This window comes from Melozone crissalis, unplaced genomic scaffold (assembly GCF_028551555.1).
Source record: "Melozone crissalis strain CALT ecotype California unplaced genomic scaffold, PUWL_Pcris_2 ptg000017l_1, whole genome shotgun sequence".
NCBI lineage: Eukaryota > Metazoa > Chordata > Aves > Passeriformes > Passerellidae > Melozone > Melozone crissalis.
This window is the reverse complement of record NW_026535795.1, coordinates 6,801,345-6,824,012: the sequence shown is the minus strand read 5'-3', so window position 1 is coordinate 6,824,012 and position 22,668 is coordinate 6,801,345. Positions and strand designations below refer to the sequence as shown.

General features: G+C 41.9%; 1 protein-coding gene across 2 annotated transcripts in view; it reads right to left on the bottom strand.

Moving 5' to 3' along the window:
• Positions 1–21,200, bottom strand: part of ZBTB46 (zinc finger and BTB domain containing 46) — a 39,639-nt gene extending 18,439 nt beyond the window's left edge. For both annotated transcript variants that reach the window (XM_054274388.1, XM_054274389.1), the window contains exons 1-2: positions 21,073–21,200; positions 13,523–14,489 (exon numbers count right to left, since the gene is read on the bottom strand). In XM_054274388.1, the coding sequence (XP_054130363.1) occupies positions 13,523–14,489; positions 21,073–21,126 (1,021 nt within the window). In that variant the 5' untranslated portion in view covers positions 21,127–21,200. The remainder of the gene's footprint in view (positions 1–13,522; positions 14,490–21,072) is intronic.
• Between the last annotated feature and the right edge of the window lie 1,468 nt (positions 21,201–22,668).

Below are 22,668 nucleotides of genomic sequence, written 5' to 3'. Positions count from 1 at the left end.
AACTTATGCCTTTGTGGCATTTCTCCTATCCATATCCAAAGAGAAGGCACAGATAATGAGCTATCAGGTGGAGAAAGAAGCTGTTTTGCAGATCCTGAATATTTTATTGCCTCCTAGTTTAAAAGAGATTTAAATCTACTTAATGCAAGAGGGAACTATTAGAGCTCAAACCAGTGGTAGGACACTTACAAAATTAATACCTGCTGCTTCTATAAATTCACTTTGCACTCTTCGGGGCAAGGAATTCAGGAGTTGTCCACACACAGCACTGCAATAAACTCACTCCTGCATAGAAGCTCAGGAGAAGGGAGGAGGCAGATGGGGACAAACCAGCCCTTGGTTTCCACAACTTCAAACCAGGGCAAGGCATTAATCTGCAGAGCCTTATTAAAAAATGCTAATGAGGACATTGGTACCCTGCCCACCTCCTGTAACCTGGAAAACAGCTGAAGGAAGATCATTATTTTTATCTCCATTTCACAGGTGGTGGCTGCCAGAGGAAGACGTGGGGACTGGCTCAAGGTGCCCAGGCTGCAGAGCCAGGAGCAGCCAGCAAATTTCCCAGTCCCAGCTCAGGGCACATCAGATTCCACAACATGTTCAGATTGGTTTAACTGAGCTGCACTGTTCTGCCAGTACATCCTACTGCTAAAGTTGTTCCTTTAAAAAACAAACAGCCTCAAAGCAAACAAGAAGGGAAAAGCAATCATAGGCAGAGTGCTCCCACACCCCGGAGAGGCAGGGAATGCCCAAGGCTGGGGGCTACAAACACAGTAGGAAGTTCATAAATGTGAACTACCAGAGATGCTCCCTGTTTAAAACAAGCCATTTTCCCTCCTCCATCTGTGTTTTGCTTGTATAATTTCATATTATCAGTTTTATTAAATCTTAGCCAAGCAGAAGAATTGAAATGCTTTGAATTTTTATGTATTTTGTCATCCCACCGTTAGGGGATCACAGGATATCCACTTCTCTAGATGATAATGAAGGTTTTTTAAAAACAAGCCAGCATGCCTACATAAAGGAAAACTACAAGACAGTAAAAACCAGCAGCTGTTACAAAAAGTGGTGAAGGAATCAAATGAAACTTTAGCCCATTAAACTGGTAAGGTAACAGAGCTTCACCACATCAAAGCCACAATAACACCACTGTCCCACTGCCTGCATGGGGAATCACAGCACATAACTCAGGCCAGAAAAGGGTGTTTGCCCACAAAACTGCATTCCCAAATAACCAGGCAGGCAGGGAATCACCTGGTGCTTTGCATTCCTTTTCAGAGCCTGTACAGCTGCTGATTGACAGTCGCCAGAATTGGCTGCACATAAACACTAATTGCTAAAACACACGCAGATTAATTGTAACCACAACAAGACATTAAATGTTCCTCAAAAGCCAAGATTAGAGACAGACAGTGAAATAGATGCTTCAGAGCTTCCAGTATTTATAGCTGATGTAATCTAATCAAACACACATTATGGCAAAATAAATATCCACTTAGTCACATAAGTACTAAAATACTCTCAGCACACCAAAACCCAAAAAAATGCACCAAGTTCCTCTCCACAGTGCCTCCAAAACCACTTCTCCTTTCTCTAGAATGCAGCTCCTTTTAACAAGATTTAGCCAAAGAATTATATGAATCAAAAGCATCCGTCACTTCCCAGTAATCCAAACTGTTTACTACAGAGCCTCAGCCCCATGTAAACCAGGCTTTAGTCAATGAGCTTCTATTCTGCAATTATTCACTGCCACGGGCCCAGAGCTCCATCCCAGCCCTCCAGAGCTCGTTTTTCACCCTGCTGGGACAGCCCAGTGACTGCAGGGCTGCACACGCAGGAAATCCCGAGCTAAACACGGGATTAATGCTGCTCGAAAACTGAGCTCATTAGTCTCTTTAGCAAATCATTATTTTGCAGTTATTCTATTACACCAGCCTGCTTTCCAAAACACAGAAGCTTTAGAAAAGCTTTCTTAAATTTGTTGACTTGGGTGAATATTTTATTGTTAGCTTTTATTGTCAAATAAAACACAGAGCTTATTTTTTGACAGTTTTGGCCACGGTGCTTCCATACAATTCTGAAAACAACAGTAAAGTTCTAAACTACACAAGAAGCATCACCTAACAGGGATACAAGGACTGCAAGCACTTTCTCACAGAGGTCACCCATCCCAGCTGATCTCAAAACACAGTTCAGTCCCAGCCACACAGGCCAGGCAGGCTTTAACAGACCCATGAAGAGGAATAAACCTCACACCAGGACAACAGGAGCAGTAAAATATTCCCAACACAGCCAGGGTGGCTACTGTGTGAGCTCTGGAAGTCCTATAAACCAAACTCCTGTCACAAATCCAGGAATGGGAAAAGCAAGTTGCACCAGTCACAAAAAATCAAGCACTACAGACATCTGTCAGCCCCTTGGAAAGGGCTATGGCACAAATCAAAGTAATGCAATGTACTAAAAGTATCCAAATGTTAATGTGATAATTTATTTTCAAAGATCTAGGAAGAAGCTGACAGTAAAAAGCATAAAACCTAGTCCAACAACTGAACAAAACACACATGCCATCCCAGAAACAGCAAGGAAAGGCTCCATTTTAAAGACTCCATTCATTACCTTAATTAATTACTTTAATACACAAACCAATTTTTTCTCTTGTATTTCTCCTCTCTGCTTTTGTCATTTTTTCTCATTACAGCTTAAACTCAGCTGTTACCAAAGTACCTCCTCAGCGTCTGCTTCTCTCACACCACTTATTTCTTGTTTGTTCTGTGTTTTAACCTTCTCACTAAACCCCCAGTGGGGTTTCCCAGACTTCCAATGCTATTATTCTCTTTCATAGTTCTTTTTTTTTTTAATTATTTTTTCCTCTTTTCATCCTTTATTCCTGCTCTCTCATGTAGACAGTTGAACACCTAAAAATCAGGAGCTGGAGAACTAAACCCATGAGAAAGGAGTGAATAAAAGCCATACAAGGTTGCATCTGCTGCTGGAAAACTCAAAGTAGAAACAAGCTTTATTCCCAAGAACTAAAGGCAGAGTTTTGCAAGGTCTCTCTCTCTCTCAGTATTGCTCTTTTCATTACAGTCTGGAGGCAAGAGGGGATCAGAAATCTGTCATCTCCTCCTCACAGCCCCGTTCAGGGTGGCAGGAGCACAAAGCAGGGACATGGTGGCCCCAGTCTCTGGGGCTGTGTGACAGAGGTGACCCCCAGCAGTGAGGAGGAAGCAGCCACAGGCACAGGAGTCCTTCAAAGGAGGAGAACAGCGCCTCACCTGCCATTTACAGAGCTTTGAAGCAGCTCCTGCGTGTTTCTCCACCTGCCTGGCAAATTTCAGGAATCTTTGAGGAGCCCTCCCAAGCTGCACTGGAGCGCAGGGGTGGTTCATGAGCACACCTTCCTCAGCACCTGGAGTAAACTCCCTGCAAGCCCCACAGCCCCCAAAGACACTGGCAATTCAAGGTATCTGCCACAAAAACCTCCTGAGCCTTTTCTGTAGCTGACCCCACCTGCAGGAGCCAATTTGGCAGAATTAGGTGGCAAGGTGAACTGGAGGGCAGACACCTCTGGGGACAGGAGTCCTGCTGTCAGCAAGGCAAGAACCCAGGAAAATCCAGTCTGGAGAGAGGAGCAGCTGGACCTAATCTGAAGCAGCATCACCATCAGACAGGGGAGTGAGAAGCCATCCTGACCTAGGGCAGCATTACTGCTCTGTCACCTGGAGTCATCTTGAAGAACTGGAGAATAAATTAGGTTGAAAGTGACTTCAGAGCTATTTTAGAGTAAGATTCTGGTGGCTTGTACAGCCCAGTAGTGAATATCAGCAGATAAGACAGAGTACAACTTCCCCAGGTCCTTCCTCCACCTTTTGTGAAGAATCTCCTCCTTCCACCCTGTGAGAATCTCCCTTCCTGTAACTCATCCATTACCTCTCGCCCCTTCTCAACCCACATCTGAGAAGGGTCTGGCCCTGGATAATCCACCTATCCCCTTCTTTTCTCCAAGATTTTAAACCAAGCTGTCTCAGCCTCTCCTCACACATCATCTTGATGGCCTCAGCTGCTCTTGCTCAAGCTTGTCAAAGTCTTTCTTGGCCTGGAGATCCCCAGAGTGGATCTTGAGCTCCAAATGCCGTTCCTCAGGCAGGCAGCCAGCCTTCCCTGGCTGTGAGGGCACACAGGCTCCTCTTCAGCTCCTTACTCACCAGGAGACATTTTCTGCAAAGCCGCTTTTCCTCTCCTTGGCTGCCAACCCAGACTGCTGCACAGGGTTATCCTGTGCCACATGCAGGACTTCACACTTGTCTTGGTGGAATTGCTGCTGTGCCTGGCACCGCTGCCTTCCAGCCAATCATCCCTCCCAGCCTGGTGCCACCCAACATCCCACCACGCTGTTGTTAATGAATAAAGTCAACAGCATCAGGCCTGGAAGCAGCCTGGGATGGATGTGGGGCAGATGTTTTGGATCTCCTGCACACAGGCTGGATAATTTTCAATGTGATGGAAAACATGAATTTTTTTTCTGTTTACAAGCAGAAAGTGAAGAGATCCCAGCATCAGCAACTTCTCCCATGCCAAATTCCTGCACCCTCCCCTGCTACTCCCTCAGAGGCACCAAGACTACACATATAGTTGTGATTGAACTTGAGTCAGGAACGAATATGTTAAAAATAAATTGATTTATTTTAAAAAGTTATATTTAAATGCAGATCAGTTCCCCTGTGTGGTTCTCTACGTGGTCACACAGAGATTTTCACCGGAACAACTGCAGGAGAGCGTGGGGGGTGCAATTCAGCACCAAAGGAAAGTGGGAGCCACTGAAGCCACTTAAACTCAGCTTTTGTTTCAGGTGCACTGACAAAATGTGACCCAAAAAAAACTTAGGTGAAATAAAAGACTTAATTTTCTGAGGTTCTTCAACCTATCTGGGTCAAGTATCTGCCTGACAGTTGATTTTATCTAGAATTCCAGGGATGATGTTTCTTGTGTAAGTTTAGGAAGGTTTGGCTTGATCTCCTTCTGTACAAAAGGCAATTAATTTTTAAACTCTCAGGGAAAAAAAAAAAAAAAAAGAAAAAATAGCTTTCATTTCATAGTGTGGTTTTTGATTGGGAATTAAAAAAAAAAAAAAGAGCACACAGGCTGGCAGAAAAATGACAATCTTTTACCAGCTGCTAAAAATATCCTTGAAGTTTGTATTTCAGTTCCCTCCTCCTTTCTAACAGAAATCTTCCAAAAGTGTTTCACAACTCACTATTTATTAAGCAAACCCCAGCATTCTCACCCACTGCAATATTTACATGGGGAAGTGATGCCATGAGCTATATTGGGTTTGATTTGCACTATTTTACAACCATAACAGCAGACATGTGGATACAATAAATGTGCACAGCATTCAGAATCAGCTCCAATTTCCTCAAGCAGGAAACAATCAAGCAAACATAGATATTTAACCACAACACATACGATCATTAAAAACTCTCTTTATGTTGAAGGCTGTGAGATATCTTAAGTAAATCCTTATGGAATCTTGGTGTCCTTCAGGCTGTGCTTTCCCAACCCTCTTCTTTCAGGTTTGAGCCCTACCACAGCTTCTCCACCACCGCTCAAAGCAGGGTCACCTGGGATTGTCAGGATTTGAGTTCTGGAAATCACTGGCCTGCAGGAAAATGCAAATTTCCACTCCTGCTCCTGTTTCTGGAGGGCTCAGAAGGAGCCCATGCCAGCTCCAATATAATTTTCCATCCTACAGCCATAGGATGATCACTCTCTGTGTTTTACCAACAAAAACATTCTCCTCACCAGCTCTAGAACACTCCTGCTAAAATAAACCAGCCTTGTTCTACACAAATATGACCTGGTTTTATGTTGCTATTCCTGCAGCATGTTCCAAGCACAAGTGTATCCCCATCTTTGTCTTCCTCAAAACAGTAATCAGTGTACAAGTAACTGGAAAATTCCCTCCACTCCTCCAGGTACCTGGAAAAAAATAATCAATTTTCATCTCTTTCCCATAATATTTGTTTTTCTACCATTGAATCAAGTTCTGCAGACACTTTCCTGTGGGAAGCAAAAGGAGCTCCTGGCCCAAACTCTGCTGCTTTTTGCTGTTTCCCCACCTCCTGTCAGTGACCTCAACTCAGCTGTTCCTTGGGCTACAGAGCAAACCTGGACAACTACAGATGTTCCTAAAAAAGATAGAACTGAACAAATCCAAAAAAGAGAGAAATGGTTAAACTGGGTGAGTTAATTGTTTTAGAAACTATTCTAAGTGGGATAATAAAGTATCCTTGCAGGAGCAGGAATGACTGGGCAGTGCAGAAATACCTTAAGCCACTCTTCTTTCTCCAAAATACTCAGAGAATTGTAGAGTAACTCGAGACTATCACTTTAACAGTACTGCAAGCTTAACCTTTTTTTCCAAGTCTCTTAATTCAGGCAATAAGAGTGACACTATTCCCTGCTGCTCCTCAGGACAGAGGCAGACACAAACACGAAGGGACAGAAATAAAACATTCAAGTACCACATTAAATATGAATATTAGCGCTCGTGATATGACAGAATGCTGAGTTATAAACTCTGAAAATCCTCAGAACAAATATTTACCTTTAGAAACAAGTGCCTTGAAAAAAAAAAAAAAAAAAGAGAGAATAAAAAATTAATCAGAGACCAGTACAGAAAAGCTTGGGTTTGATTCCCAGGCACTGCATCTTCGGAATTCATTCCTACTACATTTTAATGCAAAAGCAGCACTGCAAATAAGGAAATTAAAGTCTTGAACAGGGCTGATTGCAAAGTAGGAATAGAATTTATGTTAAAATACTAAAAGCTTCTTGATTTCTCACTCATAATTTCAATGTAAAGAACTAAAAAAGGGGTAAAAGGTTTTTTGAGAAGTTGAGATCTCCCTAAAGAAGAGCACAAGGAATAAATAAAATAGTGAGAAGAGAGAGGGGAAATGCCTCTGATCTCTGGAGTTCAAGCAGATTAACAGAATCAGAACTGCTACCAGGGGGAGGAGGAAGAGGAGGAGGAGGGCTTGGGAGCCTGGGGAAAATGGAATGCAGGGTGGGGAAAGGAAACAGACACTGAGCATTGAGCTAAAGCTGGTTTAGGGTGGAACCATTTTAAAGCCAGGGTGTAGCCAGGGAGTAAGTGTGTCTGGGTTTAAAGCAATGATTTTAGCTTCCAAACTTGAAAATAACCTGACCTAACCCTTCAGTAACAGAAACTCCAAAGTTACTCCTGCAAAGATTGTATCCTAATAGCTCCATTAGCCTGCAGCCGTGGTGATACAGAGACCCTGAATTATTCACTCTGCTAAATTCTCAATATGGACACAGATCAGTGGTCTTGGGGGTCAGGGATTTTGGTTTTTTTCCTTTGGTTTTGCATTTTGAGGCAACTCTCAGCCACCTCCACACAGCTTCAGGCACACCAAGAGTTCCAGCGAGGGTCCAGGAACCTGGGCAGCTCCTAAGCCCAAGGAATGCAGGCTAAGCCGATTTTGGGCTAAGAAAGAATTCAGGGGGTGGCACAAGAGCACAGAGCTGTAACCCCTCCATGCCTGGCTGCATCACTGGTCACCAGGCCATCAAAACATCTCCCCCTCAATTGTAGCAAAGATTTTAACACCTTGCACCATAACTGCAATGTCATGGCTGTAAAAGAAGGTGGGAAAATGTAATTAACCTAATTTTCCAAGTGGCAGGCAATTTGTAGTTTACTATTGCCTACCCTCAAAAATACTCCAACACCTTTCCAATGAGCTGTTTTAATCCAAAACATCTATCCTGCTTAAAAAGTGATCTTTCCAAAATGAGGCATAAAAAAGGTCTAAGAAACAAACTAAAAGTAGGAAATTAAAATTTGAGCCTGTTGGTTTTTAGGATATCAGACATTCATCTGACAACTGAAATTTTAGCCAGCCCAGTTTTCAGTCATGGCTGTAACAAACCATTAACACCTGAAGTTTTCCCATTGCAGCCAGGACTCGGACCATGGCAGGTGGACTGGAGACCCCCTCTCTTCAAAGCAAAATCCATTTAAAGGAAGAGTAACTGACTGCATTCTGTCCCAGTGACTTTTCTGGCTGGATAATTTCAACACTGCCCACTTCCAACACTTCTCTTAGCACCTCCTTCAATACATTCATTTTTGTCTGGTAGAACAAAGCAAAAATCTTCAGGAGTTCCTTAAACACCTGAATCCTGAGCACCAACACCACACTCATCTTTCCCCCCCTTTCTCATTGTGCAAAATCTGGATTCCTCTAGTTGGACCAATATGTTTGCCAAATACCACAACGGGAACAGGGGAATTTTCAGGGGAATTACTTATTTAGTAATGACTTGCAAATATGAATCGGGGGAAGATCTGAAGATTTGCTGATAAAGGGTCAGAGTCACAGGAAGCCCAGTAGCTTGCTGAGAAAAAACCAACTTTGTTTCAAGAATAAAATCATCCTGTACTAAGGCAATCCACACATTCACCTGCCTGTGCTCAGGTCCAGAGACCTCACCTGCAGAAACTTCATTGAGTTCATCTGGAACAAGCTCTTCCTTGCCTGCCTTTGAAACCTTTTGCAATGTAAACTCCCAATGTGATCCAACTGCTCAGCATCTGCGCTCCCCAACAGCTCCTGTAATCATAATTTGCTCTCTGGAAACCAGGACAGAAGAAGGGATGGGGAATGCTGAGGAGAGCAGCTGTCTCCAGGCTTCCTGGGGAGCACAGCTCCTGCAGCAGCACTGCAGCCACACGTGTGGCTTTGGAAAAGCAGCAACTGCAACAGCTCCTCACCAGGAGGGAGGAAACTTGTGCATAATTAAAGATTTTGATGGGGAAAATGTTAAAGGAACTGTGAGCTCTGCAAAGTCAGGAGGATACAGCAAAGTCCTGCTTGTCCTTCCCACGGAGGTCACCAGTCTGGGCTTACTCAAGTCCTGAAGCTCTTCTGAACAGAGCACAGCAATTCCAATGCATGTGTCAAAGGAAAGAAAAGAGTTCCCAAACTGTGGTGCCTTTAGAAAGGGCTGCTCTGTTTTTAAAATAATTAGCTTCATTTCACAGTCAATTGGCACACAGAAATTCACTTGCAGCTTTTGGGTGCAAACACTCAGATGTGTGGGAGTATTTCCTTGGAAATAAATTCCTGAATCATAACTACCATGCTTGAACTAACACATTAATAAAGTCGTCAATAAATTCTTCAGAAGACACCCTTCAAGTGACAGTTTTCCATTACATGAAGAGGCAAAACCAGCAACACTTTGCTGGTTTAACAGTGAAGATATCCAGTCTCTTTTCCAAACACCACCTGATCCTGCAGTCCTCAAGATGTGTAATCCGGAAAAACTTTTATCCGGCAAGGTTAAAGGAACAGGAACCAAAGGCAAATAAAGATGTTCAAGGCACAAGACTACTTCTGAATTTCATAAGCATCTTTGATATGAAAACTAACAAAAACTAAAAAACATGTTTCTGTAGAAAACCTCTAAAATTTAAGAAAAAGGCATAAAATAAAAGGCAGATATGTTCTTCTGGGAAGTCCATGAAGGAAATTCTTCTTGGCTCAATTATGAAGAAAGTTATTATTTATAAAAGCCCATCCTTCAGTTTACTTTGGAGAACTGCTGCTTCAAGTTAATGTGTCTTGATGAGGAAAACATATATATGAATGTTTCCTACAAGGAATGACAGACTGACATCCTGAACAACCCAAACAGGATGAGAAAGACAAAATCTAATGTGTTTGATGCTAAACAGACAGTCCAAATTAATAAATAGAGACTAGCATGAAAAGATGGTGCTCATCAAGCTTTGTGTTTGACTGACACCACCCTGAGAAACTGAGAGCTGAATCAGAGTCCCAATCCTGCACCTCAGTTTTGCATTTGCATTCTTCTGCAAATCCCATTTGATCATTCTTTCTTGGATGAAAAAGACAATCTTCATGGCAAGACATGGAAATAGCAAGACATTAACAATCTCTTGCTATTTCCATTATGTTAGATTAACATTAATAAGATTACTCCAGACACTCCTTTTTATTTTAATCTCCAATGTTGTCAGATTCCAAAACTCTCAACAGCACCCCACCAGCATATGGGAAATCAATGCATTCACAAAGAATTTTCTTACCCTTTCAATTTAAATAAAATCTGTGTCTTTTTTGAGATATCATTGATTTGTAGTTAAATAGCCTACTTAAATATTTGTGATGCTTTAATACACCTGCCTGTACTGATAAGAATGTTTTTTTCCCACTGATAACAGCACCACTGCTGAGTGTGAATGAGCTGAGTTGTTTCAAAAGCCAAGTTTCAGTGACTGCAATGTTCTTCTTTGCAATGTAACAGGAATTAAATAATCCTATATATAATAGAGGAGTAGGAAGTATATTTTTCATTTGTGAATATTTTCATTTGTGAAATAATCACTGTATTTAAAGGGTGATGCAATGGTTACTTGCAAGTTTCCTCTTCCAAAATGCTGCTGAAATGCAGTGCTGTTTGCAACCAAGATCAATAGAGGAAGACTGAGCTTTGAAGAAGACAATTTCAGGAGGAAGACTGAGCTTTGAAGAAGTATTCTCCCTAATCAGCTTTTGCATTTCCAGAATGCAATGTCTGTGTCAGCCCAGCAGTAGAGAGGCATTTGTAAACCATCCCAGCGAACTCAGCAAGAACTTTCAGCCTTAGCAAGCAGCACCTTAAAATAACTGATAGGATCAGAAAAGTGAACAAGCCTCAAAGAACAGAGAGTTCTAGGTAACTTTCTTTCCTCCCAGTGACTTCTGAAAGAACATTCAACACCCATTTCCTCAGTGAGTGAGTAGCTTTCCATCTTAGCTGTGTACATTGCTGATAGGGATACTTCTAAATAAATGAGGTAAAAGAGAGTGCCAGACTATGAAGACTGTTTTCAAAAATGAAACCTGACATGACTAAATCAAAGACAACTTCAAGCTGAAATTTAAGCATAGCCCAAATACTTGTTACAAGCATCTGCACTGTGTCATTACCCATTTGCACACAAGAAAATCAATTATTCTTCACACTTAGGAGTCAAGTCTGCAACACCCCTACAGCACTGCTGAATTCCAATAGGAGAGGGAAGAATCTGGGGTACCAAAATCCAGCCTAAGCACTACCCTGTAGCTCAGGATATGAAGTTTGCTGGAAAAAATCTCCCATCTGCTGAATACGGGAAATACCCATGCAAGAGCAGAAGATCTACTGCTTGCAGTGCCCCAGACAGGGATGTTTTTGGGGTAGCAGGGTTGCTTTTAATTCACAGTGAAAGATCAGCAGCCTCACCTGAGTGCCCATTTGATTTTCCCCAAACCACAGGTTTATCACAACCCAAGAGAGAGAGGCTGTCTGTCTGTGGACAAGGTGTCCAAGGTTAACCAAAACTGAACACGTATGGATCTCAAATCCTTTGAAATCATACTGAAAAAATCCCCAAAGACTCCACAACCTGACCTACCACACAGGCAGGGACAATCCCTGCTGCTAAGCCCACATGCACCCATTCCACAATTTCAGGCCCCACAATGCAGAGGAACCTCCCAGCCCAGCAGGGCAGAAACGAGAATTTCACCTGCATTCACCTCTCCAGATGGCCAATCTGGGGAGCCCAGAGCAGCTCAGTCTCCACAGCCCCACCTTGTTCCTCATGGACACACTGCTCTCTGCCAGTTGCCACTGCCAGCACAGGCAGCCCGCAAACCTGTTCATTTTTCATTTTGGACAGCAAGAAGTCTTGCAGTCTTGCTGCTCATTTTTTTCTTTTCTTTCACCAGCACTATTGCTGGAATATTGAAACTCTTCCCCCAGTCACCACCATCCAGTTGCCCTTTTCCCACCACTGAAACCACCTCCTTTATTGGAAACTGCACTTAAGGCGAGATTTGGTACAAATAATTTGATGTGCCTGCTGACATGCTGTCTCAGCACTGTGCTGAGTCAACCCCTCGAGCCATCTTCCTCTCATCTAAGAGCAGCCACTGAAATTTAATTTCTTAACAATTAGGAATTAAATAATCTAAGTTTCATTCAGCTTCCAGTAATCTCTGCTGTTGTGCACTATATTCCATAAAGATACTCAGTCTGCACCCAGCTTTCCAAGAGGATCAGAGCTGCAGCTCCGTTTCTGCAGCCACTCCAAAATGTGTTTCACTGCAGGTACCTGTCCAACCCCACATCCCTCAGACAGCACAAGTGATGGAGCTGTTTTTATGGGATGCAGTGGGAAATGAAAAATAGTTGCATGAGAACAGAGACCAAGCAATCCATGCTGAGTCTTCACTCAAAACAGGGATAAAATACATGCATTGCAAAAATTGAGATTCTTCATAAATCACTGTTGCCTGAAATTATCTTGCATTTTTCTTTTAAATGACGTTGTTTAGATTTTATCATCAGCTAATTAGAATAATTACATGCAATTATCTTGCTGCAGCAGATAACCATAAAACATAATAAATCTCAAGACATTTGCAGAATTACTGTTCAATGAAAACCACACTTAAAGTCCAGTATGTGAGCAACTTCAACCTCCTTTTTCAACCCATAAAGACTTTTAAGACTTTCAGTACTCTTTGTATTGGTTTTTTAATTCAAATTTGGCAAAATAAAGGTCTATAATCTCACACACCCTTCTCCTGGCTGACTTGGTATGCAGTGAAACACAGGCTAACTCACAGCACAAAGTTCTTGAAGTCAGCTTTAGAGAGTTTACTAACACACTCCCATAAGTCCTTAAAAAAAACACCAAACTCCTAGTCCAGAAGCATTCCTGAATCTATTTACTGTCACAGATTAATGAATCAAATGGGCCAGTTATCTTGAGACAAAAAAAAAGTAACTACTGAAGATTCAGAGGAAGTCAAGAAAACAATTTTCTTGCTGGCTACACACTTTAAACGCAGCCACTCGTCTCAGACCACAAGCAGTCACACATCAAAATGCACTTGAAGCCATAGTGATGCCTCAGAAAAACATGTTGTTCTTGAGAGTTACCAAACACTTATCCTGCCATTACCAGCAAGAAGCTATGGTGGTTTTCTTACCCAAGAGAAAGTGACACCTGAATATCAGGAAATTCTGAAGATGCTATCGGTAAGACTAAATTACACCTGCGTATGTGGTGTAATTACCTCATCAATATACAGTGAAAGGAAAATTCTTCAACCTTGGCATCAATGTCCACACCTGCTAAAATAAATTCTTTTGACCTTTTCTCTCATTAATTCCAACACTCAGTGGTGGTTTTGGGGTGATTCACGTCGTTCAAAGCCAAAACAAAACCACCACTTTTACAGGAGGACCAAACTTCCACTGGGGCTCCTGACTGAACCACACAGTGCTTGGTGCTTCTCTTTTGCTGGCAATACAAGTTTCTACATTTTTGTATTTCTGGCAAGCTCCTGTTTCAGAGTCTGATAAGATCATCCCATAAACAGACCTAATTAACTCAACGTTTTCATCCCCAAAAACTGGAAGAATGACTTACTTGGGTCTCGACTGCTGTACGGCCATCCTGAGGCAGGTAAAAGGGGCAGCACAGGAGAATTTGCCCTGCTGTCATCCTCCACTTGCTGTGTTATATGTCTGACAGTTTCTTTGTTTTTCCTGTTCTTCCTGCGGCCCGTGGGCTGCCAGCCATCCCCTCCTTGCTCTGAGAACCCACTCTGTATTGCACTATCCTTGGCAGAGTGCAGCTCACCCCCTCCGTAGTGGGACGGGGACACCTGCTCCTCTTTGATACGCATAGACCCATAGCCCATGTCACTAGCCCAGAGAGACTGGGATGAAATGTCTTCGTGGCTGTCTGCTTTTGGTTCTTGATCCTCTTTCCCATAACTGCTCCCTCCCTCGTGGCAGCTGGCAATGGCTGAGTCCCCAGAGGAGTTTGCTGGGCTGGTTCTCCGCGCCAGCCACGGGGATATACTCCTGCCAGCCACCACTGCCGAGATCAGAGCGTCCGTGCTGCTGCTGGAAGGGGCTCCCAGCTCATAATCAACGAGGTCCTCCGAGGCATCAGACTTGATGCTTATGTCCAGAGCTGCTTTGATGAAGTTGTGACAGGCCTGCACGATGTCTGTCATCTGCAGGTAGCTGGCGGCCGACATCACCTCGATGACGTTCCTGCTGGTCAGCGCCAGGTGCGCCGAGTACATGAAGTCAATGATTGCCTTAAAGCCCTGGGCGGTGACAATGTCCAGGTGGGTGACTGTGGCCTGGTCTGAGGTTTTCTGGACCTGGCAGTAGAGGGTTTTGAAGTAGCGGCTGCTGCCCAGGAGGACGTTTTTGTGAGCCTTGAAGATCTTGCCCTCCACGATGATGCAGACGTCGCAGAGGATGCCGTGCTGCCGCTGCTCGTTCAGCTCCCGCAGCAGGTGACGGTAGTGGGAAGCAATTTCCATATCTTCCTTTCGGTTATTCATCTGGAGATCTTTATGTTTCCTCTTCCACAAGTCCTGCAGGGGGAAGGAAATGATAGGATTACAAAATCCAAGACAAGGCTGAGACAGAGCCCAGGTTGTACCAAAAGAAGCAACGGGTTCATCTGGGAAGAGTGCCACAAATACAGCTATTGCCTGCAATGCCTCTACGTTCATTACAAAATGCACCTTACTTTGGCCAGACTTCAAATAATTTACATTAAAAAGGACTAGATTTGAAGCCAATCCTCCAGTGGCTCGTAACATCCCAGAGCAAATGTTTCTTTAAATTACTACAAACTTGTAAAAAAAAATCCATCTGAAGTAAGCAGAGAAGAACAGCTGTCAGTTTTTACTGTGAATTTGTTGAAATCTGGTTTTGAAAGAGATACTGCACTTGAAACCATGCTCAGATGCCCACAGCCTACTGAGGGGCACACTGTAACACATTTTCCTCGAGGGAACAAGCATTGTGTGCAGCACACAGAGGAGCTGAAATCCTCAAACAGCAAGAGCCAATTGAACCCAGCACTTCCCTTGTTATACTCCCGTGGAGGGGCTGTAAAAATAGTTTAAAAGTCACAAGAGCAACAAGCAAATCCAAGAAAAGTTTTAAGTCCCCACCCAAACTCAACTGGCAATAGATCACAACAATGAAATTAACGTTATTTGAAGCTGAACTACTTACAAGCAATACTTTGCAATAAACCTGCTATTTCCTTGCTTTACATCTCCAAGTTTACCCAACAGCCACCCTCAGATACTGAGTAGAGAACTTCTCATGATCACCTAAAAAAAGGATCCTTATGACCAACATGTAGCTGAGAAAAATTCACAGGGCACTTGATCACCTTTCATAAAATTTGGCAGTATTGTCCAAAACAGAAGGCTAGCTGGTGCCAGCAACATATCTTCAAAGTTATGCTCCAGATTATCCTCCTCTTACACCCCTAAACAGAAAGAAGGTCCTAAATGTTGACAGTAATCAGCAGTGTGAGGATTTTCAGATTGAATTTTTTCCAGTTACAATCTTTGCAACTCCATACTTGCCTTTAATTCCACAGCTTTACAAATCCTCTGGCATTCAATTCTGCCATTTTCTCTAACTTACACCACTTTTTTTGTAACTTACTATCCAGATTTATCTACCACAGAACAGTGGTTTAATAGTCCAACTATTTAAGAGCACCAAGGTGAAGGATAGTTTATTCCTTTCTCTCAGAAGCTTAAAATTTGTTCCAATACAAAAAGTCCCAACTGTAGAATTGATATGAGTGTCTACATGCCAACACACAACTGTAAAATTGGACCCAGTTCCAAATGTTATTATGTGCAGACACACTCATCAGAAGCCTGGGTTTAGGCTACTGGTTGTTACTTATAAAAACAAAACCTCTGAGGTCGTACAGCCTTAAAGCACACATGGTTCAGGGTTAGCACTGGCTTTAAGGAGGAGTTTCCAGCCTGGAGCACCTTCCCAACATGCACAGAGCTCACACACAAGCTCAGCACCATCTGCTCCCACTGGCTCGCAGCAGTGGGCAGCACAGCCGTGATTCAGGAAGTTTCCTTGGCACATTCAAGTGCGTTTCCTGGGCTGTGGAACACAGATCCACAAGTACCCTGCCCCCCTTCCCCTGGCCTGTGCTATTATTATCATTGGCAGGAGCAAAATAGCTGCAGTTTAGTCACTGTGGGCTGGAAAAGCACCTCCCAGCCCACAGAACATCCGTGAGGAGGGACCTTCTCCTAGAGAGACACCTGATGATTCAAAAGTTCAAGCTATGCAAGACTTCTCCAAGCTCCTCCAGTTCTTCAAGGATGGAGCTGCCTCTCTGCAGCCCCAAAAATCTTAATTTGCAAGGCCAGCTGGTCCCTGATCATTGAGAAATATTTGCTTCCCTCTAGAGAGGAAGGACCTTCTTCCTGCAACACATGCAGGAAGAACTGTGTTCATCCACTTCAAACCATGCAGCTTTTCTGCAGAATTAAGCACAGAATGCACAGAGAAGCCAATATTTTCTTTTTTTTTTTTTATTGAACTGAAAGAGGTCAATACCAGTGCAGCTGCACACACCTATTTACCACAGAAATCTGCCCAGAGACCTCAAACCAAATCCTCACCCAGACACCATCTCTGCCTCAAATAAACAAAATAAATCAATGAAAATCAAACCAAGAATCAAGGCTGGGGAGTATGGAAAGAAAAATAAATTAATTTTCAGGTGTTTGGCCTGAAAAGGTTGTGATGGCACCAGCCAGCACAGCATCTCTCTAAGCCAGGCTCTGGAGGTGGCTGCCAGCACTTCCAACATCTCCATGTTGGAATGAACCACCTCTTAAGGCAGAGTGACAGCTCAGTTTTGTCTTTATTCCAGAAACCACTACTGCATCTACTTTTAGGAGTTGAAGAGTCAGCTTAGTCCCCTCAGGAAATATGAATTGCCACATAGGATAAAGTGAGCTGTCCATCACCAGTCTTGTCTCCAACAGCTGCCATATCCACACAATTCAGGGGAAGATGGAAGAAAACCTCAGAGCCCACAGCAAGGAAAGGGTCAGAATGTTCTGGATATGGCATTTCCTTTCACTGTTCCTTCATGGATATTAAAATCCATATTCCTGCATGAACTCCAAGGAACTGTGGGGAGGAGGGACAGGAAATATCCTACTAGGGTAATTTTCTCTTCCTCAACTTCATACAGATTAGCATCACAGTATTTGTCAATGTCTCCACTTGCTCTTGTGAATTTATTGCACATTTTTCCTTCTTGAACTGGAAATAGTCTTGAACTGGAAATGGTATCAATTCCTTGAGATTTTATTTCTTTGCTGTCTCATACATTTATTCAGTTTAGTTCATTGGGTCAGGTCTCCCCCCCACTGATAACATCCACTTCAGATACATCTTGTCCTTTTTTAGCTGCCTGTGGCAGAAATACAGAATTTCAAATATGTCTCTTGCTAGTTTTGGTTTAGACTGGAGCAGTTTGAGGTTCAGGCATTGCCATGGATGGATGGATGGATGGATGGATGGATGGAGCTCTTGCTCATCTCTTTAGGAAATAGAAGATGAAGTCAGAGAAAAGATACCAGGGAAATTTTACTAAACACAAGGACACAAAAGTCTCTGCAAGACTCCTTCCTGACCACTGAGGTGGGCACATTACAGCTCCTTCAAGCAAGCAGTGAGGTGGATACTCCTGTGTTCAGTGTAATCAATAAAATGTAACAGTTTCCAAATCAGGAATTATTACTGTAGATGTCTTGATCTTCCTCTGTCACAAGGTCTGCTTCCTCACACCCATCACTCCACATCCAACATCTGTCACAGCATTGTACCTTTTAAACAAGAGGTCTTTAGGGGAGAAAATTAAATATGCCTCAAATTCAGAGGAATTAATTAGTTTTCTGTCTACCCATGTCAAACAGAACATCCGTTTAATGTCAAGGATCACCAGGGAATTAATCCAAGTTAAATTTAAGGCAATTTGCTAGTAGTTAAAAATTCAGGAAGCTTTAAAACCCTGTTCTTGTGTTCCAATTTCACATGCTGTTTTGTGGCTTGTTGATGGTTTGTTTTTCTTTTTTTTTTTTTTTTCTCCTTTCCCTGGTAAGGATATTTATTTCCACTTAAAAAATGTTGTGGAAAGATTTCTTCAGAAAAGCTGTACCCTTCAAACTTCTGTAGAAGCACAGTGAAGATGGAATAAACTGGAGATTTCTTAGAAACAGACCTCAAAGATTAATGATATCTTCTTTTGGTTTATCTCAGGTCTTTTTAGTACATGAAGGCTTTAAAAGTTGAGCATCTACCAGAATTCTTTAGGCCACATGGCCACAATAAAACTTTCCAGGAAGCCAATGAACTAGAAAAGCTCAGCTGAAGATTTTCCACAAAATAAAATTGTAGCAGATCAGGCTTCCTCCATAAGCCAGTTCGCAGGCAGTACAGTAACTCAAGTCTAATATTCCTCCAAAAAGAACTAAAAAAAATTGTCCCAAACCAAACCATGGCACTTAACAGCAAGAACACAAAGTGAGCAGATTTAAGAGTCACTTTCATGCAAACTTCTGTAAAGATACAGAATTGCTTTTATTTCTCATATCAGAAAACCCTGGTCTTGAAGTAAGCATAAATAATTTATACAATCTTTAACCCCAGCTAGAGTGAACCTATGAAAGTGGTTTATTTTGCACTGCCAATACAGTTATTTAAACATGAAAATAGCACCTAATGCCACAGTAGGATTCTAAATCACACTTCACTTCCCATTGGAAAGGTTTTAAGAAGAGTAAACATTTATTTATTGGCAAATTTCTCAGCCCAGGAATGAGTCTCCTAACCAAAATCTTAACATCACTAAAATTAGGGGGAACAAATTTGTTGCAGCTAAATCTCAGTGCATTGCTTACATTTTGACAAAAAGTCACAGATGACAAATGAATTGCACACAAAATCCTCTACACAGCAGTCCCCTGGGAAATAGTGGGGACAAAAATAAACTTCCTTCCCTCAGAAAGAAAACAGGGGAAAAAAGGCCTGGAGGTTTGTTTTTTTGGTTGGGTTTTATTGTTTTTTTTTTTTTTTTTTTTGGGGGGGGTGGGATTGCTGTTGTTAGGATTTGTTTGATTAGTTACTTTTTCTTTTCTGAGAATGTAAGAGAACTGAAGATTTAAACTACATGGCATTTCATCTGTATCAACTTTCTCAGCATGTTTCTGCACTTAAAACCAAAGACCAAAGGTGAAGAGCACCAAAATGCTCACTAGTGCACTCCTCCACCACTCTGCTCCCTAGAGAAAACATGCCAACTGGAATTTAACCAAAAATGTGTTGTTTCCTCCCCCCTCTCCCTTCAGAGAAAAGTAAAAACAGATTAAGGAAGAACTCCAATTCACTCCAATGCTTTATTACACAAAAACCCAACAAACACACCCCACTTCTCTGCTTCCCCTGTGTCCTGTCCATGTTTCCACTCCCAAGACATTCCAACATTTTTAAAATTCCTCTGCAAAGGAGCTCTGTAAGGTGAGATTGGGTTTGAAATGCTTCCTTGCACAACAAGACACTGTGTGCATGCAAGTTTCACTCTTATCCAGTTAAAGACAACAGAAATGCACAGGATTCCTTCTCCCCATCTGCCCTGTGCTGAAAAGAATGGGGAACAAAACCCCTTAGGAACTGAAAAGAAAGCAAAGGAGAGAAAAAGGAGACTCAGAATCTTCATGGAGGGTAACTCTCTGCAAAGACACTGCTCAAGAGCTTCACAAGCACAAATTTCCACAGCAGCCCTGTTTTCTCACACGTGTGTTTGAGGAACGGCAGCACACATTTCTGAGAGAGTTTCAATTTCTTGATACTATATAACATCAAATTATATTCACATTATCATCTTTCTCCAAAATAGATATAAGTAACAGCTTCCAAAAAGGAACAGTTGCCAAAAAAGAAACTCCTTTACCCCATTCTGATTCCTGAAACCAATCACCCCTTGTTTTTAGTTGGTCATTCCAACCACAGCTCTGAACTGGAGGAGAAAGAGGCAGATGTTTGTAAATAGCTCAAACCAGAGCCTTGGGCCAGAGGGGTCACCCAGGGCTCAGGGTTTCATGCAAACAAGGAGCAGCACTTCTCCCTGATGAGCAGGGATGGGAAGGTTTAACTGCAGCCCAACATTGCAGGGGCTCATGGGCTGGGACTCACTGGAAGAAAATAAAAGTTCCACCATTCACCTTGAGAAGCACTATAGAGGTACAGAAAGGGCAGGGATTTGTGAGGCACACGATTTTCAGTAAACTTAAATACTAATTCCATTTTCATTACCAAACTTGATAGCCCCACTGAATTGTCAGTGATTGCAGGGCAAAAAGAACCCCAAATCCCTACACAAATTTATTAACATTGGTCTGCTCAGGATTCTCTAAAATTTCTCCAACTTCAAGCCAACATTGCCCCATCATAGAGAACATTAAAACAACATCTCTGTTTAGAATCTGTAGCAGACACAATCCAGAAAGTCCATGAGTGAAGTTCAAACAGCAGAGTAGAACACCGCACACTTCCAGCATTCCACCATCCATTAAAGCTTTGTTTCCACAGTACAAACAAGAACAAGGAAAATCTAACTCCAGCAGCACAACTTAAAATAGCAGGGAGTCATCATTAAACATTTCACTCTTGTCCAAAACTTTAAACCAGAGACTTGGCTGTGGCCTTTCACTTGTCAAACTATCCACCTGAAGTTATGGGTCAGCCAATGTGCAGGAGCTGGACAGCAAAAAGGGGAATCAAAACACAGGATTTCAGAGAAAAATCCATTTATTAACCTTCATTAGCTCTGACAGCACATGAAGAATTTCAAGAGAAAACCAGGACTGAAAATGAGAGGTAAGTGAAAACTGCTATCCTCCACATTTTGGGAGGAGAGTAATTAGAATTCAAAATTAAGAAACTGTAAAGTTAAAAATTTTAGAGGGAATAAAAGACCAGATATGTATATTTTGCTATATCATTATTAAAAGTAACAAGTTATTTTTGCAGATTTAGTTAATGAAAACATGTACAGTGCAATATCGAATCAACAAACAATTAAAATCCAAGACAATTACTGCTTACCAGTAACAAACTGGGTTCCAGGTCTAGTGTTTCTCCTACAACAGCTGAGGACATCAACAGCCCCAGGGCAGCACAGGTAGTGCCCTGCTTGTGACCTTCTGACAGCACTGGTGTGAACTCTTGTAGGAGAAAGAACTATGACAAAAAACAAAACCAGAACAAATTATTAGCAATAAAGTAACAGTGAAATGTTTTGAAGTCCTTTCCCTCCAAATTCACAGTTATGGCATCCTTACTTGTGACTTAATAAATTCCAAAAAAAGTCAACTCCAAGCACATCAATATATTGAAATTAATTAAAGCCTGGCTACCTCTTTGTAATAATGTAAACAAGAGTTACTTCTTAAAGGTATGGGAACAAAAAGGTCTAATTTTAGCTACTAAAACTTCAATCAGACCCTTGAACAACAGGGTTTCCTGTTTGGGAGCTTTTCAAAACATTCTCACTTTAATGACTCTTTAAAGAGACTCACCTTATCTGACCTATAAAATACTGAGCTTTAAAAGCTACCAGAACAGCTCCTGAAAGAAATTTGCAGTGGAACACTCAGGAGAATTTGCTCTCAAAATGTTTATCTGCCAGTTTCTAGTGGCTGACACCAGCCACTGGAAAGAGACCAAACAATCTCAAGATTTGTAAAGTTTTGTGTAAAATACAAATATTTAGGTATAGTAAGCCACATTTACAGACAGGCTTCTCAGAGAAAACCTGAGTATTTATGGTTACAAGGTACAAGGAGTAGGAATAGTTCAACTACACCAAGGCTTCTGTCTGTGAGGACATATTCACTAAAACTATCATCTTAGACACCTATTTTTCTTGTATAAAACAGACTCTTTTCTTCAGAGTAGCATATACACCACACTGGCAACATTTAAAATCTAACACTTCTGAGTCTACTTTATTTAAAACTTCATATTGCTAGCCATAATAAAGTCCTTTTTGATCTCTGCATTTCAAATATCTTCAATACACAGATTAGCTCTCTTAATGAAAATAAGCTATAAATCAATATTGGTGATTTCAAGACTCACCTTCTGTAGTAACAGATTGTGAAAGGAAACATCAGAAGATAAAAGTTAAGGAAGCTTTTCCAACACAAATTAATGTCATTATAGAAGGTGAAATAAAATATCAAATAAACAAACAAAGTAATTAGGAAAATCCAAGCATTCTTATGGCAAACAGCAGAACTGAAAATCTTGAAAACAAATATGACCCAATTGAAGCAAACACCAGTGACTTTGTTCTCTGTTTCTATTCTGGACTGCCAAGTCTTGCCTTTCTCTATTTCTGATTGCTTCTCCATAGCAATTGTTTTGGCGAGCTCCTTTTAGTGCTGTTATTTGGACAGTTAAGAAAAAATAAAGGGGTGAAGTGAGGGAGCCAGAGCAACCCAGACACACGGGAAACTACTTTGTTAGCAAAGTGTAACAAGGTGTATGCACTTCTACTGTTAAAACTCTCACTTACACCTGTCCCAGAGCACAAAAAGAGCCAGAACAGATTGGTGAAAATGGCAATACTGATCCCTGCACTTTTTTTCTTTGCTTGGAGCTCTGCACCTGTTTCCCTGTTGTGATCAAACAGATGAG